The sequence below is a fragment of the Stylophora pistillata genome, chromosome 3 (assembly GCF_964205215.1).
Source record: "Stylophora pistillata chromosome 3, jaStyPist1.2, whole genome shotgun sequence".
Classification (NCBI taxonomy): Eukaryota; Metazoa; Cnidaria; class Anthozoa; order Scleractinia; family Pocilloporidae; genus Stylophora; species Stylophora pistillata.
The window spans coordinates 24,371,166-24,398,218 of record NC_142521.1 but is presented as its reverse complement, the minus strand read 5'-3'; the positions used below and the strand labels follow the sequence as shown (position 1 = coordinate 24,398,218).

Below are 27,053 nucleotides of genomic sequence, written 5' to 3'. Positions count from 1 at the left end.
TGTCGCTAAGGGATAGTTTCTCCATTTGATCTTCGATTAGGGATATGGATGGCTTGGGAGGAGGAGGAGAATCCAATACTTTGTCCGGAAAATAGCTTTTGGGCCCGGTGAAGTAGTGGAACTGCCCACGATACATTCTCTTCTCCAGTTCCCTTACACAGGCTGTGCGTCTAATTCCGTACTCGAGTTGAGTAGGTCTGGGATCCTCTTGTCTCATGAGCGAAAAAACATTTTCAGCCATAAGGGTGACCAGCGCAGACAATCGAATTTGTGCTAGAAGGTCTTCAGCACCTAACTCGGAGAGAAAATTTTGCAGTCGCGTTAGGCTGCCATGCATCATCTCCATTGATCTTTTTGTTGTGTAAGACAACACTTGGTCGGGACCTTGAGTTACTGTTCGACTGGTCCTCTGCCTGGTTTGTTCGCCCCACATCATTAAGAATTCCAGTAGTTTGTCCAATAAAGACATTGCCCCACGAAATGAAAATCTCGCGGCTCCCCTATAGTGGTCAATGTCAAAACACCTGAGCGTATGGATAGACAAAAGATGACAGTTTTATCAAGGGCTCAGCGTTTGTAACAAGTCGGATAGACTTATTTCCACTGTCACAAATAAATAAGGAACATCCCATGCTTGCAATACCGTGAGGAGAGTGGAACTTTGCTGAAGAGACAACGCCATCCTCATTGCCTGGTTCGTTACACTTTCCAGAAAAATGTTCAACCGCCACATTTGAGTCTGTCTGAGAAATTTTAAGAATGGTATGATTCCCACATGGTACGAAAAGACATTTGTCTGCAAGGCACATTCCAGAAGGAGTTGAGATCAGGGGTGAAGTAATAGTAGACAAAAGAGTTCCCCGATTAGCATGTATGACACAAATACCCGGTTCATTTGTGTCCGCGTTAGCAATAAACAATCGTTCTTGGTAAAAGACGAGTGCCACTCGAGCAACGCTGATGTTGGTTGCAGCTGCTGGATATAGTTCCCGAAGTCTTCCACTGCATTGAGTAGCAACAACGCGGAGCAAGAAACAGTCAAGGCGATCGTGTGCTTCCATGAACGTGAAATCGGTCTTTTAAAGACCGAAATACAGAAAAGAAAACGAGCCAAAACGGCTGGAACACTGAACACTAAGAACTGTAGTACGATCGAATCAGCGCGCGTGGCGCAAGCTGAAAGCAATGAAGACAATGTAACGATCGAGACAGTAAAAAAAATAGCTGTTAATCTCCAGGAACAAATCGCTCAGTTCGGCAGTATGATGAAAAGATTAGGAACAATGGAGAATAAAGAATTTGAAAAGTACACACGTGTATTCTCTGACTCCAAATACAAACAAGGGGCCAAACAACGAATTGCTAAAGCCAAGCGGCTAGCAACTAACAAACGCAGGGAGCCCAGAAAAGTCAGACGCCAAACACGCTCAACTATCAAAATAAAGGCGAACAAAACGCACATAAAAAACCTCTCAAATAAAGAACTTACAAACGACCAGATTAATTTACTGGCAAAAGGACTCCAATTCATTCTAACACCCGCTACAAAACAAAACCAGATCAGACAACAACCATTGCGCGACTTTGATGAGTTCGCAAGGAGAATGCGTCTGATTTACATATTCAGAGGGGAGGACAAAAAAACCCATCCCTGCCACGTCAAACCTACATGGATACCACCAATACAAAAATCAGTAGCCCTTGAAAGCTATTTAGAAGAGGTTAAAAGTGACCTTTCAGAAATAGGAATTACAAAGCCAAAATATAATTTGCTTCCGGCCGAACGCAAGGCGCAGAGGGCCTTGAAGTGTGACTCTGAGTTAAACCTCAAAAAGGCCGACAAAGGAACAACAACCGTAGTCATGAACAAACGCGACAAAATTTTAGAAGGCCAAACTCTACTAGATAACAAAGATAACTACAGGCCTCATGCATCACCCATGGTCAAAGAGACGGACCATAAGGTCAGAAAACTTATTGCAGACCTCTACAATGGCAATCATATAGACATGACAAAAAAATGGCTTTGTCTAACCCCAAATCCGCCTCAAATCCCAGAATTCTACACCCTAACACAAATACACGAACCTTCCCCGGTCGGCAGACCGATATTGTCAGGGTGTGATGGCCCTACAGGGAAACTGTCATCATTTGTCGACAGACTCCTTCAGCCGATAGCACAAAAACAAAAGTCGTATCTTAAGGATACTACAGACTTCGTCAATTTCACAGAAAATACGAAAGTCCCGGAGAACGTAATACTTGTTTGGACGTTACAAGCTTATATACAAATATACCACAAGAGGAGGGAATAGACACTGTATGCAAAGCATACGAAATATTTTACAGAAATGGAACTCCTATCCCTACACATCTACGAAAACAAGCGCTTAGGCTAATTCTCCAAGAAAATTCTTTCCATTTTAATGGAAAACACTACCTTCAAACACATGGTACGGCCATGGGCACAAAAATGGCAGTCGCCTTTTCTAATATTTTTATGAACAAGGTAGAGACAGAAATCCTTAACAAAAGCCTTTTCAAACCGCTTGTTTGGAAACGTTACATAGACGACATCTTCTCGCTATGGAACACAAACAAAGCAACAATAGAACGTTTCATTGAAAAAGCAAACAACCATCATCCAACAATAAAATTTACGGCTGAAATTTCCGATAAGGAAACAACATTCCTAGACACCTACATCTACAAAGGCGAACGATTCGAAAAGGACGCAATTCTTGATGTGTGTACCCATTTTAAACAGACTGAAACATTTCAGTATACACACTGGGGTTCCTGTCACCTACAAGGAGTTAAAAAAGGTTTCATAAAAGGGGAGGCCCTTAGACTTCTCAGAACAAACTCCTCTCACGCGATAATCCAGGAGAAAATCGCAAATTTCAAAGCGCATTTGCTAAAGAGAGGCTACCCAGAGGACTTCATTAACACAACCCTCTCAGAGGTGAATTTCAAAAACAGGAAATTAGCTCTTTAACAGAAACCGAAGACGAACCAACGAATCGTGCCTTTTGTAACACAATACCAACCATCAGTGTCACACATAAAGCAAATTCTCATGAAAAACTGGCATTTAATAGAAACAACCACTACTGAGCGAACTATACAAAAATCCGCCGCTCTTATCTTACAAAAGAGGGCGGTCGCTCAAAGACATACTCGTAAGGGCTAAACTTTGAATAGGCTACTCTAAACACGCGCTGAGGAGTCCTGTAGGCCTGTCAACCCCATTTAACAGAGGGATCGACGTCTTGAAATTCGCCACGTGCTTTGCCAATTTTGCTTACGAAGACAGTTTCGAGACAGTTCTTCGATGCGCTAATTAATAGTACATGTTTTGGTGTATTTTATTAGGAAATTTTTCATATTAATAATTCTAGCTATTTTTCGAAACGAAATCGTAATTTGCGAAACGGTATTTTGCGGGTTAGGGTTATTTTCCGGGTTAGGGTTATTTTGCGGGTTAGGGTTGTTTTGCGGGTTAGGGTTGTTTTGCGGGTTTCTTTTTTGGTATATTTCTTTATTCCCGATTAAACCCTAGTTATCCCTTATTCATTTTCATTTTAAGCCGTTATTCCTTATTCATTTTCTTTTTCAAGCCGTTATTCATTATTCATTATTCCGCTTCCACCCCCGAACCTCGTACTTCAGCTTTCCTCCCCGTGCGTTTTCTCGAACGCAACACGTTACTGAATATGGCCTCGTTCAAAGGCTCGGCGACACTACACGCAGCTTTCTTCTTCTCCAGCCAATCCTGAGTAAACTTCGATGGAAAAAATAAAAAGCTTTCAGAAAAAAATAGGGCTTCTCGGAAATTTGAAAATGTAATTCGCAATTGACCTCGCGCAGTGACCAATTTCATCAGAAAGGAAGTTTTAAGTCATGCACTGTTATTAACTGTAGGACAAAATCTCGAATTTTCAATCGGCGTACTTTTCCAAGAATTGTTTTTCTACTACATCTTATCCGGGATTGGCTGATGCAGTGAGGTGTTACAAGCCTTGTTAAGAAATATGCAGTATTCATACGGCCGAGTTCAGCAAGAAATAGCATATCCGCAGAAGAGAGAGCAGGGGAGAAGAAGAAGACCAGCAATTTAATTGTCTCGAGAAATACTTGTTACAGGTTTGTGGTCAGTTCATTTTTTCATGGGAGGTAGATTCATATCATCCTATCATCGAAGTTCAGATCAAGATGGCACAACAAAATGAAGTGTGTTCTCTTGAGTACTCCTGAATATGTAGAACACCTAAATTTTTGAAATGACATGACGCGCCTCGTTAGCTAATCAGTTCATCACTTGAGAAGTCTCAGTGTGTTAAAAAGTAATTTCCCTGGGGTTCTCTCGGACTGCGTATCCTTCAGACTATATCATCGGTCATCTATATCATCTGACTGCGTCAGACTATATCATCGGTCATCTAGATCATCTGACTGCGTCAGACTATATCATCGGTCATCTATATCATCTGACTGCGTCAGACTATATCATCGGTCATCTATATCATCTGACTGCGTCAGACTATATCATCGGTCATCTAGATCATCTGACTGCGTCAGACTATATCATCGGTCATCTATATCATCTGACTACGTCAGACTATATCATGGGTCATCTATATCATCTGACTGCGTCAGACTATATCATCGGTCATCTATATCATCTGACTGCGTCAGATTACATCATCGGTCATCTATATCATCTGACTGCGTCAGACTATATCATCGGTCATCTATATCATCTGACTGCGTCAGACTACATCATCGGTCATCTATATCATCTGACTGCGTCAGACTATATCATCGGTCATCTATATCATCTGACTGCGTCAGACTATATCATCGGTCATCTATATCATCTGACTGCGTCAGACTATATCATCGGTCATCTAGATCATCTGACTGCGTCAGACTATATCATCGGTCATCTAGATCATCTGACTGCGTCAGACTATATCATCGGTCATCTATATCATCTGACTGCGTCAGACTATATCATCGGTCATCTATATCATCTGACTGCGTCAGACTATATCTAGTCTTCGTTTCGAGGGTTTTTCTCCAGATCCTCCGGTTTTCCTCCCTCCGCAAAAACCAACATTCAAATTCTAATCGACCTGGACACAGTGAACACGAAAAGCCACCTCGCACAATGTCCATCGCTAAGTTCCCGTTTATTTCCCATTTACTTAACTTCTTCAATCATTTCTCTCAGTTTTTTTTAGACAATTCTTCTCAAATGTTTCTTGTGTCTTTATGAACAGATTATGGCTGAACCTAGTGCCACTGTGATAGATGATGTCAACAAGGCCATGATCAGAGCCAATTCAGCACATGACAAGAATGAAACAGCTTTGTTAATGATGTCTCCTAGTATGAACTGGGCAGAATTCTTTACACCAGCACCCATGTCCATCGCACTTCTGGGTCAACTGATGCTGATAGCGGGAGAAGAGGACTTCTCTCCAGAAAGTCAAAAGCCGAAGGACGGTTTCCAGTTCATGCAGCATCCAGGATCATTTAGAGCATGTCTGTTGCAAGTGAGCAATGCTGGATGGCGAGCTTTCGGTGAGGCCCATAAGGTATCATTATTAAGTTGCCAACAACAGCCCAGATTAGCTGACGGTCGTGAATCAATTTTTATTCAAAGTTTTCTTTTTTGTGGCCCTAGATTTTAATAAATTCCTAAATAAGAACTTGTGTGAGCTACAGAGCAATAACAGTGGAACCTCCGCGTGTTGGTAACCAAATCAAAGCCGATAGAGATAGAACAATATTATCAAGGGATCTGTATCGATGGTACATAGATCTCTATCATAGACAAGATCATATTGCAGTTTGACAAAAAACATCATGCCGCAAACGTTCAAATTTTTCAAAGAAAACAAAAGAGCAGTATTTCACAGTTATTTCACACTCATTCTATAAATGCAAAGAACGCCAGATTTTCCCAGAGAACTTTGGTCGAAGGAGGTATTGCGTCTCCTGTTCTCCCCGCGCTTTTGATCATATCTGCATGGAAAAGGCGCGTTATAAATTTTTAATTATTATTCATTATTATTAGTGAGCGAAAGAGCATTGCAGAAACAAAAGTATCATATTCAAACATCATTTAGATACCATTTCTTTGCAAGAAAAATAACAAAATGTGCTTTCACATTTAGATAAAAATTAATCCCAATACTTCATGACACATTGCAATATATCAGTCTCCAAAAACTCACCGTGACTTTTTACTAAAAAGTAGGTTGTTGATATATAATAACTTCATGCAGTTACTCTTACTTTCTGTCAACTCCAAAGAGAAGTGTTATCTCTCTTTCTCTTTTTTTTTTTCATACTGTGTAGTGCCTTCCTGTAATTCAATAAGAAATCAACGCTTACTCATCTTCCGTGGTCACATCTACATCGAAACTATCGATGTGTTGTTATTTGTGATATTAAAGGGAATATTGAACGAAAAAAAAAACTATTCCAATTTTCTTGACCCCTACACTTGACTCGAACGGTAAGAAGTTCCGAAAAAATATTTTAGCTCTCTATTGTTCAACCTGATAATCAGTGGCTACCCAATTTCAAAATACTTAGAAGCACAAGTTTGCTTTAAGTTCACCTTTTCAGGTGGAGTACTCACAACACACACCCCACACCACGCATTTGAACATCATGTGGGTACCGTCACGGCTTCTTTACCCTATTATACTAAATTCAAGAGTGCACTGAGTAGCACTTAAAATGAACATAATTTCAGAGATAAATGTTACATTTTTTTTAGTGCTGATATCGTTGATCGATTTAGTAAACATATTACTTTTTTTCAATTTAAAAAGAATATGGATACCATCCGGCTCTATTCTGCACAAGTACCTGGGCAAGTGAAGAAAGTTGTTCGCACTCTCGTCTCTGGAAGCAAGGAGGATGTGAAAGACATCCTTCCCATCGAACTTAGAAAGATTGACAAGAATGCTTCAGAATGCTTGGAATTAGCAAAAGCAGTTGAGAGCAAGTTCGAAGATGTAATGCACCTGACTGGTGAGCTACTGGAAGTTTCTTCAGCTGCTAAGGGACATTATGAAAAAACCCAAGAGGAACTGCAAATGAAAAGAGAAATTGCCTTAACCCAAGAAAAATCCGCCCGCGAAGAAATAGAAAGGGCAAAGGAAGAACAAGAAAGACTAGCCAAACAAGTCAAAGATCCAAAATCACAGTGGGATAAGGCTGTGGATTCCATGCCGAGCGGATGGGACCTTCTTGGAATGCAAGTCGTCGAGGGAATTACAAAAGCTCTTACGAATGCTGTTGAAACGGCGTTGCCTATAGTAGCAACTGATGGGTTGAGCATGTTTTCCTCGGTGCCCTCCGCATTACAAGGTGCCTCGACAGATGCAGAACCAAATCTGAAGGAGGATTCTGGTGCTGGTGGTGTACAGAGCACAAACAAAAGATCAGATATTACCAACACAACCACTAAGCAGAGCAGAAATGCTCAAAACTTTTTCGTCCAAGTTGGTGGAAGTTCTTGAGACATTTCCGGAAAAACAAGACTCAAAAGGTTATGAACGAGACCTTATCAAACCCATTAGAATGGTAAGACTGCACATGGAAAGCTTGAAAAAAGATTGGTCCACCAAAACAGAAAGTAAAGTGGACCACAAAGCCTTAAAACTGCTGTCAAAAGGCTTGGAGATATGCACGAATGCGGAAAGAGAGTTGGCAGACCTCAATTTGTCTCCTGACGCGATGGAGAAAATTGCTAAAAACGCATCTGATTTAAGAGATGACATCTTTAAGTTTTGCACAAAAGTTAAGGCAAAAGTACCGACTAACCCTGTCTACACCAAGCCACCAAGACAAGCAAGAAATATGGCTGATCCTGCAAAGTCTGCGTCATCAAGTGCTGCTAACATGGCAGTTGAAAGTGCGCGGTTTAAAATCGCTGAAACAAGAGTCTTGTTAGAAAAACAAGAGATGCTACATGACCAAGCAAACAAGCAGCTGAGAGAGAGCAACAAGGAGCTAAGCAAAGTGCTTCAAAGCCTAGTGGAATTTAGCCCAGAGAAGATTGCCAACTTTGATCAGATAAGAGAGACACTGATAAAAGGCATCAAGGCCCTCGCTTCGGTGCGCGAAAGGTGGCAGAAACTGGTGGAGTTCTTCCAGACTATTACTAATATCATCAAGGTATGCCAGAAGGAGAGCCTCGCAAGCTTTGTCAGTGGAATATTCCAGAGTCGCCCAAGAACGAAGGCTGACTAAGGGCTACACTGACACTGATTTTATGCGTGACCTTATCTACGAACAAGTCAGCCAAGCCAATCAGACCTCTTATGTTGTTTGGTCCATTTCAAACATATATGTAGAAGTATCTCGTAAGCACTTGATGGGCAGATTGGCCAGCCTCGGTCATTAGATAGCTTTGGACCCAGAAAAAGACAGGGCAACCATTGAAGCAAAGAGAAGAGAGCTCCTGGAAGGAAGCCAAGAGGCTGAAAGAGCAATTATGCAGTTGGTGACAGAAGCCCAGGAGCGTTTCCACGAGAAGGTAGGAAATAGGATTAAGCAGTTTGAAGAAGAGATGGAGAAAGTTCTCCCACCGGGAAATCCAGCCAGAATAAAAGAAATAAACGATTCCGTTGCAAATGCTGTCAGAGAAGCAGATGAAGATGAAGAACTAAGCGCGGAATGCTTTTAAGGTAAAATCATACTTAACATCAGGTTTTGTTGACTTTGGTTAGTTAGATAGTGCGAATGGAATGGAACTGTTGCTAGTTATTGTAACATCCGTAGCAACTGTTTGAGTGGATGTATTAATCATTACATGTAAGAACTTGTCAGCATCATCTAAATTAAAGATGACTAATTTTTGAAACAACATAACGATTCTGGGGAGAAAAACGTCATACTGTTGCCTTTATAAATTTTTTTTGGGGGGGAGGGTGGAGGGAAGGGGGGGTCTTAGTGTCTTTGGGTTATCTTTTAATGGCATATTGAAAACTGAACGACCCAAGTTTACTTTGGAACATAGTACCTGTAGTTTCTGCCGGGATATGTTAAGACTATCATGGGATAGACAAGGAATGGAGTACGAGGGTCGAGGAGTTTAGGATGGCAATGCCTTCATTTTTTCGGTTTTTGTAATCCGGTTTAATCCGTAGCTTGAATGCGTATATTTAGACTCTACAGTAACTATTTAAACATGCTAGGGTACGTACAGTATAACTCAAAGACCTGCAAATACGAACTTGTACTTTAGTGCGTTTAGTATTGGTTATGCATACTTAGTGGCAGCTTATATGTGCCTAGCTGAATGACTATAAGCATCTTATTTTAACTATTTCTTATCTTTAATGTTTCATTTCGGCGATTAACTACAGTAATCATTTATATCAATAAATCAATTCTGAGAAATACAGGAGAGTTCGAGTCAAAAAGATCGATCAATAATTATAATAACCTTCGCTGAAAGTTTTGTTTTTCAATATTTTAGTTGGCACTGTAGACATATTTCATAATATACATTGTTTTCATTTCAGATCGGCAGACCTGTGCAGACGACTGTGTACAATAATTCAAGTTTTAACTGCAGCCGAAATCCTTGTGCATCATGGCATAAAAGTTTTTTTATTTTTCTCGTAGTTATTGACGCCTGCTTACAGAAATTTTCACTTGAGTATTGTGAAAAATGGCGAGAGTCTAACATTACATTAAAAATGCTTAACAGGCTGATGAAAAGTGCAATCAAAATTTATAAGTAACCCGAGTAACTTAACTTTATAAAGAGAGTCAACGGATCTACTAAAATTCTTTTCCACTGATTTTACTTTTAGTAGCATCTTTTTAGTTGGTGGCCTAATTTGCTTTCAACTAATAAAACATTTATCACAGCAAAACCAAAGCTGCAGGGGACAAATCTCGACACTTGGTAACAAATCACTACTTGATGTTATGGGACTACTGTTAATATGATCTTTGTTGGCATACCTTAAAATTCAGAACCTAAAAACCAATGTTAGGTTTGGGTAGATTCTTGAAGGCAACAGAAAACATTGGGCCAGACTTTGGTCTAGAAACATGTCATAATGTTAAAATTTTAGTCAAAACTACAGGGCCCATTTTTTTTATACAATTTAGGCTTTACAACAGCTCAACTTTTTATATATTTATGAGCCCAGAAGCTGTTCCATGTTAACTTTAAAGTTTTTATGTGATATAAGTGTGCATAGAGAGTGATACTCTCCAGGATTGACCATATATGGTTGAGGACTCTCCTTGAATTTGAAGAGGTTGACTTTTCTTGCATTGGCCCTTTGTTTCAGGAATGATCAGAAAGTAACTTAGCAAATGTTTTGGCAACTTTTATGGGTAGTGACATGTTTCTCCTAGAAGAGAATACAAATTTTACAACCTTGATCAACTTGAAGGGAATAACACAAGGTGTGGTTTTAGGTTAGGGTAGATTAAATCAACCAATGCATAATGAGTTTCAGTGCAAACAAATGAAGCCTTATACACTTTGCAAAATGAATAAAAAGAATCAAAAGTAAGACATTGACCCTAACATGGAAACTTGTGTCCCTAACAAAGTGTACACAGTTGAAATTCCTGGTGGTCTTCAAATATCCTTACCATAAAGCAAGATAACTTTTCTCGATATTAATTTTAAGACCTAAAACAAGAGAACAGCTTTTTTAAATTTAAATTTGACAAAACTCCTTTATATTATGTAAAAACACTTTATAAACTACTTTTTAAGATGTTAAAAATTCATGTTTCCACAAACATCTTTTTACCAAGAATTTCTTTTTGGCAAAGTTTGTTCAACATTTTTTCTAATAATTCTTTTTCTTCATCGTGTTCATTTTGCAAAGTTTATATTGCTATTCACTCTTTATTACCTGATAAGCTTAGAAAATGAAGCATTTTTTGAAATCATGCAAGAATGTAATGCTTTTATCAACTTGATTGAGTAAGTGTGGTTTTTACTTCAATAAATGCTGTTTGCTGATTACATCAGTCTACAGTCATTTCACAATCACACCTATACCAACCCAAACCCCCAGATAAATTCCTCTTGAGCACAATTTTTAAAGGTTTAAAACGTTTCAGTACTTTTAAAAAAAGAAAGAATTAAGTTCACTATGAAAATTCGAACACCTATTATTATCACAGGGGTTCAAAAGAACAAATTTCATTCATCTTACTTTAATTATTTTATACCACAATTTTGGTAACATTTCCCTGGGGCTTGCTGTACCATTTGCAGTACCCTTTCTGAGGGGGGGGGGGGGGGCATTGGGATTTGTGGTTTTAGTAATTTTTTCAGATTGGTATTTCAGTATTTGTGCCAATACACTTCTGGTTTTCAGTTTGGGTGTTCATTGCTGTTTGTGGATTTTCCATTTGGTTTTCAGTTTTCATAAAAATATTACAGGTTATTAGATTTGGTATCTGATGTAGTATTTTGGTTTTCCTTTTTGGGTTATGGCTTTCTACAATCTTAATGGCAATTATGCAAATCCACTTATCTTGAATAGCCACAAAATCTCTGTATGCTCCACTTTTTACTAGTGTATCGGATTGATTAGGTTTTTTGCTAACTGGGATATGAAAATTTGTCAGTTTTGCAAGCTGTCTTCGGTTCTGATCCTATTTTTTTTTTTTTGTGGTTATGTGGTTTTAGATGATTTTTTTCTACATAATTATGAATAAAGGCTGATAGTCTCTAAAGAAACTGTTTGGGGCTGCATTGGTGGGGGTAATGAAATAATTTGAGTATATCAACAAAGCTGAAATGGTAAATTGGCCAATGTTATGATTATAAAAGCTGACATTTCGAGCATTAGCCCTTTGTCATTCGCTCCAATGAAGGGCTAACGCTCGAAACATCTGCTTTTATGATCGTAATGGTGGCCAATTTACCATTTCAACTTTGTTGATATACTCATTTTTTTGTACAGTTTTGTTGTTTCTGATAGAACCCAATGTCCCCCCCTCCTTTCCCTTCAATCCCCCTTTTTGGGTTGATTTAAGGTTCTATTTTTATTAGTTGTCATCTTTCCACTAAATTCTTCCTTTTAGAATCCCTTTTTGCCCTGTCCATTCTTCCTCTAATTTCCTTCATTCCTTTCATCCTTCAAATGCCCCAAAATCCTGTAAGATACATAAGAAAATTTCAAATAAGGAAACCTTGATCTAAAAGCTCTGTGCAAAAATGCCTCACGCCTGAAATTTTGGGGGCATTTTGAAAGTGCTCCAAGTTTACTCAATTTTTACACAAAATATTAAATTTCTTTTCAAAATTGGAAGACAAATATGACTTTTGTTGGTGTGCTGTACATATTCAAGAAACTCCACACTGAAAAATTAATCTTTTAAGATGAATAACCATTATTTTCATCAATACTTTCATCATGATTGGAAACAAATGGTTACTTTAATTTCTGATGTAGGAGAAGATTGCTCAGTATACCTCTTTGAAAATAGCTGTTTTTGCATTAATTTGATTATTACTTAAATAACCACTATAGCAGGTTAAGAGGTAGGCCACACAACTGCTAGAGACATTAACATTTGACGTGGCTGTTGTGTGGGCACTGTTGACTGTAAGTTGTGAAATTGGTGATTTGTTGGAAATATTTGATTACTTTACTGAAATCATTTCTCCTGCTGAACAACTTCCTTCCATGGATATTGAAAAGCATGTGTAGACTTTCTGTCTTTTCTCCTCCACAACCTCTTTTTATCTCTGGTTCGCACATTTTCACACCATGTGTTCAGCGCATATTTGTCCTTCCAATCAATGATGAACTAGAAGAGATTGAATGATATAAATCTGATACTCTGAATTATCAAAACAATTTTGTGTTTTCAAATTGAGAGAAAATAGCAAAGGGATTGTCAAAAGAAATATGGCATGGAAAAAAAGCGATCGTGAAAAATATACTGCTCCTTTTTCCCTAACCTAAATACAGTGGGAGAGAAATAACCTTGCCTTCTGAACAGCAGTATTCCTGGTCATTATTCATCACAATGAAGGATCTCACTCAATTTTTTCCCCATTTTTGAGCATTGTACAAAATTTAAAATTACCGGAAAGCACATTTGTTATGAATCATTTCCTCCTAGTCTCATGTTCTCAGTTTCATAATGTGGTTTATAGTGCAATGCCTCTATCAGTTATGGGTAAAAATGGTTCAGGCAACATATCAGCAGCTAGAGTAAGACCAATATGGCATAAGTGGTCTTTTCAGAAGTGTCAAATAGTCCAATATAAAATTTCTGAGCAAACTCAGTATGTAATATTTACAAACACAATATTTGCAGCACAGAATCCAATGCTCTGAGAATCTATTCTCAAAATAGAATCTCTGTGGGTGAGGGGTAGGGTATTTGAGCACAGAATCCAATGCCATGAGGATCTATTCTTAAAATAGAGTCTCTGTGGGTGAGGGGTAGGGCATTGCAGCACAGAATCCAATGCTCTGAGGATCTATTCTGAAAATAGAGTCTCTGTGGCTGAGCGGTGGGGCATTGCAGCACAGAATCCAATGCTCTGAGGATCTATTCTCAAAATAGAGGCTCTGTGGGTGAGGGGTAGCGCATTGCACCACAGAATCCAATGCTCTGAGGATCTATTCTCAAAATAGAGGCTCTGTGGGTGAGGGGTAGGGCATTGCAGCACAGAATCCAATGCTCTGAGGATCTATTCTGAAAATAGAGTCTCTGTGGCTGAGGGGTGGGGCATTGCAGCACAGAATCCAATGCTCTGATGATCTATTCTCAAAATAGAGTCTCTGTGGGTGAGGGGTAGGCATTGCACCACAGAATCCAATGCTCTGAGGCTCTCTTCTCAAAATAGAGTTTCTGTGGGTGAGGGGTAGGGCATTGCAGCACAGAATCCAATGCTCTGAGGATCTATTCTCAAAATAGAGTCTCTGTGGGTGAGGGATAGGGCATTGCAGCACAGAATCCAATGCTCTGAGGATCTATTCTGAAAATAGAATCTCTGTGGGTGAGGGGTAGGGCATTGCAGCACAGAATCCAATGCTCTGAGGATCTATTCTGAAAATAGAATCTCTGTGGGTGAGGGGTAGGGCATTGCAGCACAGAATCCAATGCTCTGAGGATCTATTCTCAAAATAGAATCTCTGTGGGTGAGGGGTAGGGTATTCGAGCACAGAATCCAATGCCATGAGGATCTATTCTTAAAATAGAGTCTCTGTGGGTGAGGGGTAGGGCATTGCAGCACAGAATCCAATGTTCTGAGGATCTATTCTGAAAATAGAGTCTGTGTGGCTGAGGGGTGGGGCATTGCAGCACAGAATCCAATGCTCTGAGGATCTATTCTCAAAATAGAGGCTCTGTGGGTGAGGGGTAGGCATTGCACCACAGAATCCAATGCTCTGAGGATCTATTCTCAAAATAGAGGCTCTGTGGGTGAGGGGTAGGGCATTGCACCACAGAATCCAATGTTCTGAGGATCTATTCTCAAAATAGAGTCTCTGTGGGTGAGGGATAGGGCATTGCAGCACAGAATCCAATGCCACGAGGTTCTATTCTCAAAATAGAGTCTCTGTGGGTGAGGGATAGGGCATTGCAGCACAGAATCCAATGCCACGAGGTTCTATTCTCAAAATAGAGTCTCTGTGGGTGAGGGGTGGGGCATTGCAGCACAGAATCCAATGCCCTGAGGTTCTATTCTCAAAATAGAGTTTCTGTGGCTGAGGGGTAGCGCATTGCAGCACAGAATCCAATGCCACGAGGTTCTATTCTCAAAATAGAGTCTCTGTGGGTGAGGGGTGGGGCATTGCAGCACAGAATCCAATGCTCTGAAGATCAATTCTCAAAATAGAGTCTCTGTGGGTGAGGGGTAGCGCATTGCACCACAGAATCCAATGCTCTGAGGTTCTATTCTCAAAATAGAGTCTCTGTGGGTGAGGGGTAGGGCATTGCAGCACAGAATCCAATGCTCTGAGGTTCTGTTCTCTATGGCAACTCAATGTTTCCTTGTCCCACACTCGCAAGAAGAAAAAAAACATCTCTCTTTATTTATTTACTGAGCTTAAAGCTTCCTTTTTTTATCTTATTTAGAAAGGATATTGATCCTTAATCTTAGGAAAAAACATTTGATTACTAGTTTAAGACATAAACTTGTACTTACATGTCTAAAGGGGAAATTTTCTTACAAACGTACCTTAAAATGGATCTTGAATAAAAAGATATTAAACAATCAATAATTTTACCTGTGGGTCCCAGAGCTCACTAGCAACTCCAAGATCTTTACAACACCTCATCAATGCATTAGACTTGGCAGCCTCCATAGCTTTTCCATACACCATGTTATTAGAGGAATAAAAAGTGTGTTCTCCAACAGTCTGTGCAACAAATCTTCCCAAACAAAACAATGCATACTCTCGCACAATAAGCTGGCTGTTGTCTTTGTCATTCTGAAATATAAACAGTGTTATCTCATTTGAAGAAACTTTAAAAAAAAGTCAAACATCCATCAATTGCACTGTTTTGCCCACCCTAATGCAAATCTGTATTCCCGTATTGTCATGGATTGTCACAGAGCTAAGTATCTCATAAACTAAATGATACTACACTGAAGAATGAATGAGTGAGTGAATCAAAATAAATAATGAAAATCACTAAAAATGAATGACCCAAATACCATTTGGTTAAGTTTCCACAGGAAAACAAAACAAAAATTAGACTTTTGATGCTCAAAGGCTGCTTCTGCTGTGATATTTTTCTGATTTTCTTGTTTGAGGACAAATAAGATAAGGCCATCATACATCCCAAAAAAATAGCTTGAAAAGAACACATTATTTGATTTAAGGATCTTTACCTGAAACTGAAGAGACTCGCCTCGTGGCACCAATGCCCACCCACCTGGACCAAATGCTTGATTAAGTATTCTTCTGTACTTTATTTCAGGAAGATAAATCAGTCCTGCAGGTGTTGGGTATCAGTAGAATCTTAAAATCAATGAAACTATTCACAGCAATCAGACACTTATTTGCTGACGTTGGATTAAATACTGGTAATTTTCAACAACACATATGAAACAAAAATGTTATACCTCATCTGTTACATTACCACACAAAAACTTCCTTAACTCAGAAAATACAAACTCAGCAATTCAATATAGTCACATGAGCCTCCATGAAATTTAAACAAAGCTAGAAACTTATGACTTTTTTAACTACAATCACAGGAAAGATCCTTTTAATAATTTTGAATCTTGTGAAGTTTTAATACAAATACATTTAGGTACATTTAAATAAAGCAGCTACCTAACCACATGAGGCACTGAATTCAAAGAGAGAAGGAATGATATAAAGCATAGAAACCATCAAGTGCTACTCAATTTCAAGAAAGACTGAACCTTGAACCCAATGAACTGAAGTTAGACATTTTTGTCTTGTTTTGCTTGGTTAGATATGGGTAATGGATGTTACACAGTTGAGCAGCCAAACTCTGTCTTAGAGAAACCCTGTCCACTGGTTTATATGCAACTATTAATCAAAACCATAACCAAAATTCTTAAATGTAATTGGCTATCAACAGCCTGGGTTGAGCACTTATTGAGCAGTATACACACAGTAACTTATCATTGGACAATGTTTTGAGCACTTAATGCCTTATGTTTAGGTAATTGGATGATGTATACGCATTGTTTGTGTTCACTGTTACACAGACTACTGGGTTTAATTTAATGTGAAAAAATGTCAACTATACTGTTTTTATTTATGAATGTGTTTAAAGGTTAGCTAGTTTTTCTCTTCTATTTTATCATAGTTTTGATTATTTGGCAGAACTTGGGCAGTATTTATACTGTAGATTCTGTTTGTTACAATACTTTTTTCATAAATCCGACTCCTGCTCCATGGTAATTGAATTGTGTTAATGATTTGTTAAGGATTACAGATTGATTTAGACATCACTCCCTCCTGTAATCATTATAAATATTCACAAGAAAAATTTTGTCCATACCATCTGGTTTGATCTCAACATCAGTTTCATTAATGGGAGACATCAGAACTTGAACTATTTCTTGACTAAAAGGTGTTGTTGCTGCACCAGAGAAAGCGTCTGATAACCTAACACAAATTCAACAAGCTTTGAAAAATGTCTCCACTTTGAAGACATGGTGTCTTTGACATATGGTAAATGTCTCTCTTTCTGAGAAAGACACAGTGTCTTTGACATATGGTAAATGTCTCTCTTTCTGAGAAAGACACAGTGTCTTTGACATATGGAAAATGTCTCTCTTTCTGAGAAAGACACAGTGTCTTTGACATATGGTAAATGTCTCTCTTTCTGAGAAAGGAAGGAGTCTTGAGATGTGTCTTGGTAAGAAAGTGTCACAAACATCTCCAACCAGTGGCTGTATCTTTTTTTCAAAACTCTCAGGCTTACATGCGTACATGTTGCTCAATGCCAGCCTTCATACAACTCCTCACATTCAAAATCCCCACATACAAAACAAACTGTGCAATAAAGATAAAGAGCTTTAGCATCAAGGCATTGGGTTTGTGAAAATTTTGAGTATTTCATGGTACATGTAAGTTTCTAGAGGAAACCGAAACTACTGTTCTGCTGTATACAATGTAGATAATCATTTATGTGCATTTTTTAACACCACCACCATCCTTTTGTGAAAATAATTTCAGAAAGAACTCATCCAGAAAGTTGTTATTTTTCTTACTTTCCCAAACTGTTGTAGACTGAACCAAAAGCAAGAATTCAACAAGCATATCGTCTGCTGGTTAAACTTAAATAAGTTAACAGCTTAGAAAATTAATTACAATCCATTCTGTGCATAGTCTACAAACAAATATAACTAGTCAAAGCTGCCGAATAATGCATTTTTCCGAAGTATTATGAAGATGATGTCGAAACGTCGTCTGGTTTTGCTATCTTCTTGACAAAGATACTCAAATGATAGTTCTTAATTAACCGGTAATTCTCGGTAACCCTAGTTGCAGTATTGTACCAGTTTACTAGATATCATATGGAGACATTTGAACGCTCGAAGTTTCCTTTTCATTTTTTATTCCCTTATACTGATCAGCAACTACACCACACAGCACATGTGTGATAATATTTACGGTACCTCACCTCTCGAGAGAATTATTTGCTGTTGAAATAGCAGAAAGCGTGTCTTCCTCACCCGATGCGTTTGTTTCTGTCGGTCTGTGTTGATCGTTTGACAAAAGTCTTGTTGAAACTCGTGCACGAGTTAAGCAAACCGCCAAAGTGCCTACATTTAACTTGTTGAGAAGTCTTGGAATTGCCGCCATTTTAAATCTTGACTTACTGAGGAGGACTGGAATTGACACATGAAGTGGAGGAGGCGGGGGGGGAGGTAGATCAATCAAGAGCTGCCCTAACGTAGAAAAGGCAGGTGGGGAGGGTGAAGGGTTTTCTTTCTATTTCGTGAGGGAAGGACTTGATTGACTATTGCAAAGTTTCAAAACTCGCTATAAAGGGAAGAAATTGTCACTGCTAATAGGAAGTGTTGCCACAGAAAAAGTAATTATTTTCTCTGAGGTGGACTTAATTTTGCCTTTTACGTACACCAACTCAAATAATTATATCGATAAGAGCGTTCTTAACCTGTGTAACTGAAGATAGATTTTTGTTCTATGATCTTGGTCTGCACGGTTTGATACTTCAACTGAAAAGAAGTACAAGGAGGGACTTGATATCTCGTGATATAGTTGCGTGCAAAGTGCTCTGTCGTTTGGTTGGTAACATGAAAACATCATAAGTACTAAGTGCCCCTTAGTATCACATATTTCGTATATTTGAATAAATCAAGTTGTTCCGTGTAGTGCACGCTTTCATCAGTTACTGCTGTCTGCAGTGGAAAGGTCGGAAACATCGTTTCCTCGGAGAGGCTAGTTCTAGAAAAGTACTTTCAAATATCTTTGATTTGTTGATACAATTTGATATTTGCCTTCGTCTTAAGTCAAAGAATACAAAAGCTATATTACGTAAAGCTAACTTAACGGCACTAAATTTTTAGGATGTCTTTCACAATCGACTTGTATACTTTATTAACATGGCTAAGATGGGTCAACAAATTACATGTTTGTTGATATCGTGTCTTGAACGTTTAACATAAATAGATGGAGGACTATTAAGATTCAATCAGCGGCCTGTTTTCCAAACGCCCCAAGTTGTGTTGCATGCGAGACTGTAGAAATTATGATTCAGGTTTGAAAAAGGTAAGCTGTTCACAAAAAAATTAACTTAGGCAAGTCGTAAGCTGGAAAGTTTCTAAAGACAAAAAACCTGTTACTAAAATAAGTTTAAAGGCTGATTAAAAATTCAGTTGGGCGTATAAATGAAGCAAATTAGCGAACTGAAATCACTCAAGAGGAAAATAAACAATGTACTCTGTTCAACACACTCGCGTTTGACTGAAATATTCAGAGTAAAAACAAAATATTATATTTGACAAGGTAGCGTGATAAGCAATTATACCATTCACAGTATTCTTCCAATAGCGACTGTGGACTGCGATCGATCTGACTAAAATTTCTGACAGATAAAGAGAAAGTTTGCGTACATCTTCTCATGAAGAAGTACATCTTTTCTTAAAGAAATACTGAAAAGAAAATAATGCTTAAACAGCCCAGTCGCTGTTCCGCTGATCACTTTTCTCAATGGAAAAAAACCATCGATTTAAATTCTAATGACGTTTGTGCCCTTTATATGAGCAAAACAAAGCATCTTCTTCTTTATCATAGCCGAACGCATTTCGAACTAATATTCTCAGAACCTGTTTGTGATTAAAATAATAATATCACAATCCGTTGTCCATGTAACAAAAGAGCCGACAAGTTTCCCGCGAAGCACCGTCAAAAACCCCGCTCATTGTCAAGTCTGTGCGGCTTGTTACCGCTACATAAGCCACGGGAATAATATATTTTCATCAGTAGTTATTTCAAAACACCGGCGGTAGGGTGAGAAAGATAACAGATCACTCTGGACATCGCTTCGATTCGACTCGACCTCTCTTGGCTGAAGTTATCAAAACACTCAGGTAATTAGTTTTCAGCGAATAACACGTTACAATATTGTGTTCGTTACGGCTCCTGTGGCCTGAGGATTTGCTCTCGAAACTTGACGGAAGTGGAGTTATACCTGCATGATAAATTCGTTTCTCGAGCTAGGTAATGAAATTAAAAAAAAACTGAGTGAGTTTTAGTCAGGGACCTTGAACGTCCCCTATTGGAAATGCATATTTTCAACAGATTGCAGTTGATTTTCACTGATTATCATTCTCGTTTTTGTGAGAACGTACGAAAATACCACTGATAAAGTGGAACATTTAACTGAAGCAATAGAACAGAACAAGAGAAATTAAGGTAATTCTCAATGAGTCCCTCCTTTTCCCTTGTACAGAATTATACATATTTAATACTCTAAGCGGTTTCTTTGAGTCAAAATAAGCAATGAAATCGAATAAGGCAGGTGATGATGCGAAGGCTTTCATGTCATAAAGAGAAATCCGAGGCAAAAAAGAACAAAACATAACAAACTGTGAGCCTAAACGCTGAAAGCTTATCATTCTATAGATTTTTCATTATTTCAAAATAAAGAAAATTTCTCAGTCGGTTTAAAGGTAGTTTGCTTTGTAGTTTTAGGACGAATTGTAAAGTACACGGCCTCTTCAAAGTACCCGCTCGTCTGGTTCAGTTAAAAAATGTCTATTTATTATTTAACCACCGTAAAAATTACACCCTCCTGGTTATTACCTAAGAGCATATTGTTTATGCCGCCATATGATACTCGGAGTCCTTTTTTCCTTAAGTGTGACGATGGATATATTTACTTTTTGCCCTCAAGAAATCGGCACCGACAAATTGCTCTTGAAAGTCATTTTGAAAAGTTTGTTAAGTGCATCGAAAGAGGAAAAGTGTTTGTCTTAATGGTAGACGGCTTTGGAGCCGTTTGTGATATATTTTTACCGTGTATATATGAGAATTATTCATTTCTGAGTTTTTGTGAGTGTTTCATTACATACCATTTTGTTTTTCATCTACTTTTTGCTCAAGACACATTTGATATAAAACAAGAGAATGAAGTAGTTTAGAAAATGGAAATTCTCAGTGTTTTAACATTCAAAAAGGAACCCCCCAGTATTAGATGAAAGGGGAATCATTCGGGATGTCGAGACATGCTGTTTAAGGCTCCAAACGATGATGATTATCATAGGAGAGTGGTATACTTTATTCTGAAAGCTCCACTAATGTTCTACTGAAGTATTTTGCGAAAGCGATAATTTTAAACAGGCTGAAAAATGGCCAGGTATACTTATATTTTGAGCAAACGATGGTAAAAGAGACAATGTGGAATAGAATTGATGCAAAAGCAAAACCGTAAACCTAATTAGTAAACTGAAACGTAGGCTTTTTTCTTACTGATTCTCTCCCGTCGGCAGATGAACGTTTTCTCATTTTGTCAGATAAGAGTGAGGAACTGCGCTTAAGGAGTAAATCAAATATTATTCTACTTCCCTAAACTTCAGCTTAGATATGTTTCATTGAAAAATTATGCAGTTAAGATTCGGCTTTGGAAACTCAAACGTCCTAAGAAGACACCGCAAACAATGCCGCCATAATTTGTTGGAATCATTATGAAAATTTTAAAGGGTCGGTATCTTTTTCTCTCCAAAAACAGAGGTTCGTTTTACTAGAGGGTGTCTGGTTACACAGGTTCTGCTGTTATAATCGCTATTTACAAAAGATGGTATTAGAATACGACTATTCTGCACAGAAAAAATAACCGCTAGACGCTTTTGAAATAAAAGGATTTGTGAAGCTAAAGGTTCCGATTTAGACAGCCGGCGACCCTCTTCGCTAAAACGGAGGAAGTACTAGAAAAATTATGCAGATCTTAAGTTATATTGGTTCGGGTGGATGCAGAGATAAAAAGAGAAAAATTTAGACCTAATGCTTCCTTTCTGATAAATTTTTTGTCCGGCCAAACAGGCGCCTTTAAATTTCCCTGAGTTCTAAAGATAACATTTAACAGGATCAATTAAGCGCACTTTCTCGATTCTCCATTGTCTTGAATTCAATAAGCTGCCGTTTTTAATATTACGTGAAGAAAAACGGCATAACATCTCGACATCTTTCTTCTGCTGTAATTAAAGAATGCGGCATCAAGAGTAAACTGCAAAAAGCCGGCCCGTATGGCATTATGTTAATGTTATTCATTACGCGATCACACTAGCTTTCCGAACTGAACAGAGGATTTTCAAATATCTCCGAAGACATCTCAAGACAATCTGCAAGGATTTGATGCAGCAGCTCAAACGAATTTCTTCCAGGGTTTATTCTTACCACGAACGAGTATATATCCGACAATAATTTTTGTGTTTGTTTTGACTTATTTTGTTAAATGTGATGATTTGTTGTCTCTGTTTTTTTGTTTTTTTGTTTTTTTTTAGTATTTGTTTTTTGTCCTATTCTGTATTGTAATTGAAATTGTTCGAGTTATTTCATAAATTCGACCATTGCACGTGGCCAGCAGTTTTAAGACAAAATTTGGATACGAGAAAATCGTCTTCTCATGATCATGTGCTTGAAATTCCACTATGGATGCCGCCATTTCGAATTATGCTTAGTAGCCTGGTCGCTGACCTCTGGCGTGGCCAAGTCTTGACCTTCTCTTTTTTTTTATCCTTATATTTTAGCTGTTAAATAAGGCCAGGTTACGTGGCCGTCAACAGTCGCTCGCTGAATAGCGGAGCTGTCATCCGTTGATTTCCGGTCACAATATTTGCTAATTACACACAAACCCTATTCCCAAGGGGAAAATCCCAGCGAACGAGGTTGATGACAAGTGCAAACACGTGACTATAGTACTTTTGGTGGCTGATTAAATTCCTTACCTTTCGGATGAGTCCACGATTGTATAAACAGCCCTGAGAAGTAAATGTCAGGGGACATAAAGACATTTCGCCCTAACTCACTTGACCAGTGCAATCTTTAAACGAATTTCCAACCTTTTCTGGGATTCAATTTTCCTCTTCAAACTAAACAAAAAACAAAAACAAAGAAAAAAATATTATAAGCGCTTGTAGTAATAAGCTTAACTAGCTTAGTCTTCAACTTTAAGACTTAAATACGAAACCGCCTATTTCAAAATATCATTTTCAAATTATTTGTTCTTCACTGGAAAGCTTCTCTTTGTATTCTCGAGGTGTGAGTAGAAAACACAAACAGGTATGTAGTGCAGTCTGAGTTTTTCATGCAAATTTCAATTTTCATTCTTTGTTACCGATAGCTTTTCCCAGTTGTCAGGCCATTTTCACTCACGATTTAAACAAGTCTTTCTTCTCGTTGCGAACAGATTAGACAGTTAATGATAAATTCGTTACAAGCTGATCTTAGAGAAGTTTGGATATTTTAAAATCCACCGGGATTTCTTCTCTTTCAACTAGTAGCAACCCAGAAGAAAAAAACTAAAAGAGCACTCTATGAATGGTATTTTGAAAACCATTTTAATGCCTTTTTTTCAGATAATCTGCGAGTGCCATGGGGTCAAACTGCTTTAAAGAGAGACGAAGCCTTCCAAAAGGTGAGTTGTTCAGCGGCGGTACATATGTTGCTTGTTTTGAGACAATTTACAAACTTCGACCATCAGTGACGGGGTATTAAGCAGATATCAAAAATAAGTTTGTTCAAAATAAAGAACACTCGTGTTGGCAGAATACGTTTCCAGGTTATTTTTCACTGGATTTTTGTTGAGTGTTACATTCCATGTGCAGGTGCTGTCTGCTGAGAACCTTGTTCTCTCCGCATAAGTAAATAGGTAATATCCATATAATGAAATGGAGTTTTCACTGCCATTATTAAACTTTTCTGAAAACGAAACAGTATTTTAATTGGAGGCAACTAAAACAATTACGCTTCAAGATCATAAAAACGATGGATGACATTTCTGTGAAATTAAGATGTCTAAGTTCTAATTAAAAGTAATTCGTGTGTACGTTTACTGTTGTAGACAAAGATGCTAAAGCCTATTAGAATGTACATTCCTTCGTAATTATGGTTCCTGCAACGTGCTTTGCGTTTTTTTTTAACCTCGACATGTCTGAATGGGACTGTAAAACAACCTCCAAAATATGTATTCTCCTGGACTTCAAAAACATTGGGAAGCACGGGTATTAAGTAATCGTGGTTATGACTGGCGTTCAACACAAAATGATGGAGTAATGGTACCTCGGAAACAAAAAAATTACTTTTAGAGGTCAATGTAAATTTAGAAAGGTGATCTAAAAATGATGCTGCGAAACACTGAAATATCGCTCGCTACGTGCAAAGAGTGGGATTGCTGTGGCCCATTACGTTGCTATCGCAGCTGATGAAAATGATTTACGACCTGTGTTCAACTTATCAAGCGCCGCAAACTTAACCTTGGTGGAAACATGAACATTATCCAGCCCTATTTAGAGTTGCGGTATCATTGAAATAAGACGCACTTTGCGTATTATTCAATGGGACTGTAGAATGCACGCAGACGAGCGAAAGAACTTGGAAAAAAGGCATGAAAGTTTTTTTTTACCAAGCAGCTGCTCTCTTTCTTTCAAGGGTGAAATAATCTTTTTGATCCCGTAAAGATCAAAGCTTGATTGTACATTTTTCTCGGTTATATAATATCACATTTAGAGTGCTTAATTATCGAAGTAAACAACTTCAATGCCATACAATGCGCTTTGTTTTCTTGTTATATCAGCCTTTTCCAAAATATTGACCATCTTAACATGATTTCACTTGATAACACTTCATCAAGAACGTTCTGAACTTCACTTGAATGATCAATTTCATATTTAATTAAAGTAGCAAAGTAACTATAAAAATAAAATAATAATAATAAAACATTCAGTAACCAGGCTGCACAGGGAAAACCATAGCGCACGGTCCACGGAGTTTTCAGTCAAGTTTTCGCGATAAGAAAAGAGAGAAAAATCATAATTTATTTTCCAGAGTGTTTCTATTTGTTGCCCCCTTATGGTCCAAACAGATTGCGAAGAAATTCTGGGAAAAAAGGGAGGGAGACGTCACAGGTCACAAGTAAGCAGCTAGGAGGCTATAGGGACCCATAAGCATGACTCAAAATGGCGGCGTCTGTCGTTGAATTCAAGCATGTTTAAGGATACTTTTATAAAGGTTTGGTTGACCTTTGAAAACTAAAAACGCGATCAATGTGATAATTTTATAGATAATTTCTAATTACGGAGACAAAAAAAGCAAACTTTTCTTTCAATATAATTCATTTTGTTGCACTTTATTTCGCTCGCCTAATGAGAGAAACCCTAATATCAATTCATTAACTAAGTGGAGAAATCTTTCCGCCAGCTTTGATGAGGATTGAACGCAGCCTCCCCCCCCCCCTCACCACCCGAGAGACTTGCCACACTGACCCCCTTGGACAAAACTTTTTCTGCCCACCTAATCCAATATGGCGTTTAGCGAAGATTCAACAATAATAATAATAATAATAAGACTTTATTTATTGAGGATAGCACGTGATAGTGCACAAACACTAATAAACTTGTGGTCCTCCTAATTACAATAAATATATAAATACAATAGAATCATTAATATATTGAAGAAAAAAAAAAAAAAAAAAAAAAAAAAAAAGATTACAAATATAAATAGAAATTTAGCTAATTACAAATAATATTTAATTGATAAAATATATAATACAAGATAATATAAACAAGTAAGAATATATAAAACTACTATCAATAAAATTTACCGATTAAAATGAGCTAAGCATGATTTGTCATCATAATAATATTTAAATACGTTGTCTTTAAAGGCCTTAAGTGTATTAGACTTTTTTAATTCAGGCTTTAACTGATTCCATAATTTTATGGCAGAAACTAGAAAAGTTTTCCCTCCTTCTCTAGCCCTTTTAAACTTAGGTAATAAAAAGTTGTATTTACAAAATCTAGTGTTGCGTGAATGTACTGAACTTAATAATCTTAAGCTATCATTAAGATAATTAGGTACACAATAATTAATCCTTTTAAATAGTATTGAACATTTAGCTATCTTAGTAGAGTTATAAAATGGTATCCACTTTAAACGATTGAATAGCATAACTGATGAACTACGTGGTTCAGCATCTAATAAAACCCTAGCAGCTCTCTTTTGTAGCCTAAGTATTCTTAAAAGAGATTCATTAGAGCAAAGTGACTGCCATGCAACATTGGCATAATCAAATAATGGCTTAATCAAACTATTATAAAATAAAAGTCTTTGGTTAAATGGTAAACAAAGTTTGATCTTATTCAAAATTCCAATTCTTTGTGAAATTTTTTTGCACAGTCTGTCAACATAAGTGTTCATTGATAAATCGTGGTCAATGTCTATACCAAGAAGTTTAGCTGAGGGTACTTGTTCCAATGATACACCATTCATAGTTTTAAGAGATAAATTATAACCATCTGGAAGTTTCTTCCCAAGGCGTTTGCCTGTGACCAGTAGTGTTTTAGTCTTTTTTTCATTGAGAGGAAGTTTATTGGTGTGCGTCCAGCATTCAATTTCCTTCAAAGAAGCAGCTAGTGAATCTTGTAGAGAATCAACCGCTGAGATATCTGCCGATAATGTCAGTGTGGTGTCATCAGCATAGAGATCCAGGTCAGCACCATTAACATGTAGAGGCAAATCATTGATATAAATGACAAAAAGTAAAGGGCCAAGGATACTACCCTGTGGAACACCATGCCTCACAAGAGCAGAGTCAGATGTCACATTATCAAGAGCAATAAATTGATGTCTATCAGTCAAGTATGAACTAAACCATTTACGTGCAACTGGAGTTAAACCATAGGCATTCAGCCGATTACTAAAAAATTCGACAACAGTCGATTACTAAAAAATTTTAATGGCTATGTGGTGTGTGATGGTTTGGTAGCATCCTTAGCTGGTTGATTGTGGACCCTGGGGGTGTAGTCACAACTCAGTTAGATATAATCCTAAAAGTTCTGGTTCTGA

The 27,053-nt window shown here is 37.8% G+C and overlaps 1 protein-coding gene, 1 long non-coding RNA gene and 2 pseudogenes across 4 annotated transcripts; 3 read left to right on the top strand and 1 right to left on the bottom strand.

Annotated features, from left to right (window-relative positions):
- Window positions 1–1,604: 1,604 nt before the first annotated feature.
- LOC148735165 (uncharacterized) lies at window positions 1,605–3,257 on the top strand (annotated as a pseudogene).
- Window positions 3,258–3,542: 285 nt separating this feature from the next.
- Window positions 3,543–9,589, top strand: LOC111332982 (uncharacterized; annotated as a pseudogene). Its single transcript, XR_015999024.1, has 5 exons — window positions 3,543–4,146; window positions 5,286–5,603; window positions 6,852–7,434; window positions 7,466–8,714; window positions 9,555–9,589. The product of XR_015999024.1 is annotated as an uncharacterized LOC111332982 (transcript).
- Window positions 9,590–10,502: 913 nt separating this feature from the next.
- Window positions 10,503–18,354, bottom strand: LOC111332981 (mitochondrial genome maintenance protein mgm101 homolog). Of its 2 annotated transcripts, none has more exons than XM_022938482.2 (6): window positions 18,148–18,354; window positions 17,020–17,126; window positions 15,872–15,975; window positions 15,264–15,467; window positions 12,666–12,828; window positions 10,503–12,171 (listed from the first exon to the last, which is right to left on the bottom strand). In XM_022938482.2, the coding sequence occupies exons 1-5, from the start codon at window positions 18,327–18,329 to the stop codon at window positions 12,676–12,678; spliced, it is 750 nt and encodes a 249-aa protein (XP_022794217.2). In that variant the 5' UTR covers window positions 18,330–18,354; the 3' UTR covers window positions 10,503–12,171; window positions 12,666–12,675. The 2 variants fall into 2 exon arrangements, with proteins under 2 accessions (XP_022794217.2, XP_022794219.2); XM_022938484.2 differs by having other exon boundaries at window positions 12,671–12,828.
- A 3,026-nt stretch (window positions 18,355–21,380) lies between these two features.
- Window positions 21,381–26,846, top strand: LOC148735164 (uncharacterized). The gene is made up of 2 exons (XR_015998865.1): window positions 21,381–23,625; window positions 24,052–26,846. It is a non-coding gene; the product is annotated as an uncharacterized LOC148735164 (long non-coding RNA).
- The last annotated feature ends 207 nt before the right edge of the window (window positions 26,847–27,053 follow it).

What these genes read in the sequence shown, in the direction of transcription:
- LOC111332981 (XM_022938482.2), bottom strand. Translation starts at nt 18,329, where the DNA reads ATGGCGGCAATTCCAAGACTTCTCAACAAGTTAAATGTAGGCACTTTG. An exon ending in GCGAGTCTCTTCAGTTTCAG is followed by an intron (nt 15,468 to 15,871) that starts GTAAAGATCCTT and finishes TTTATATTTCAG; the next exon opens with AATGACAAAGACAACAGCCA. An exon ending in GTGAGCTCTGGGACCCACAG is followed by an intron (nt 12,829 to 15,263) that starts GTAAAATTATTG and finishes AATCTCTTCTAG; the next exon opens with TTCATCATTGATTGGAAGGA.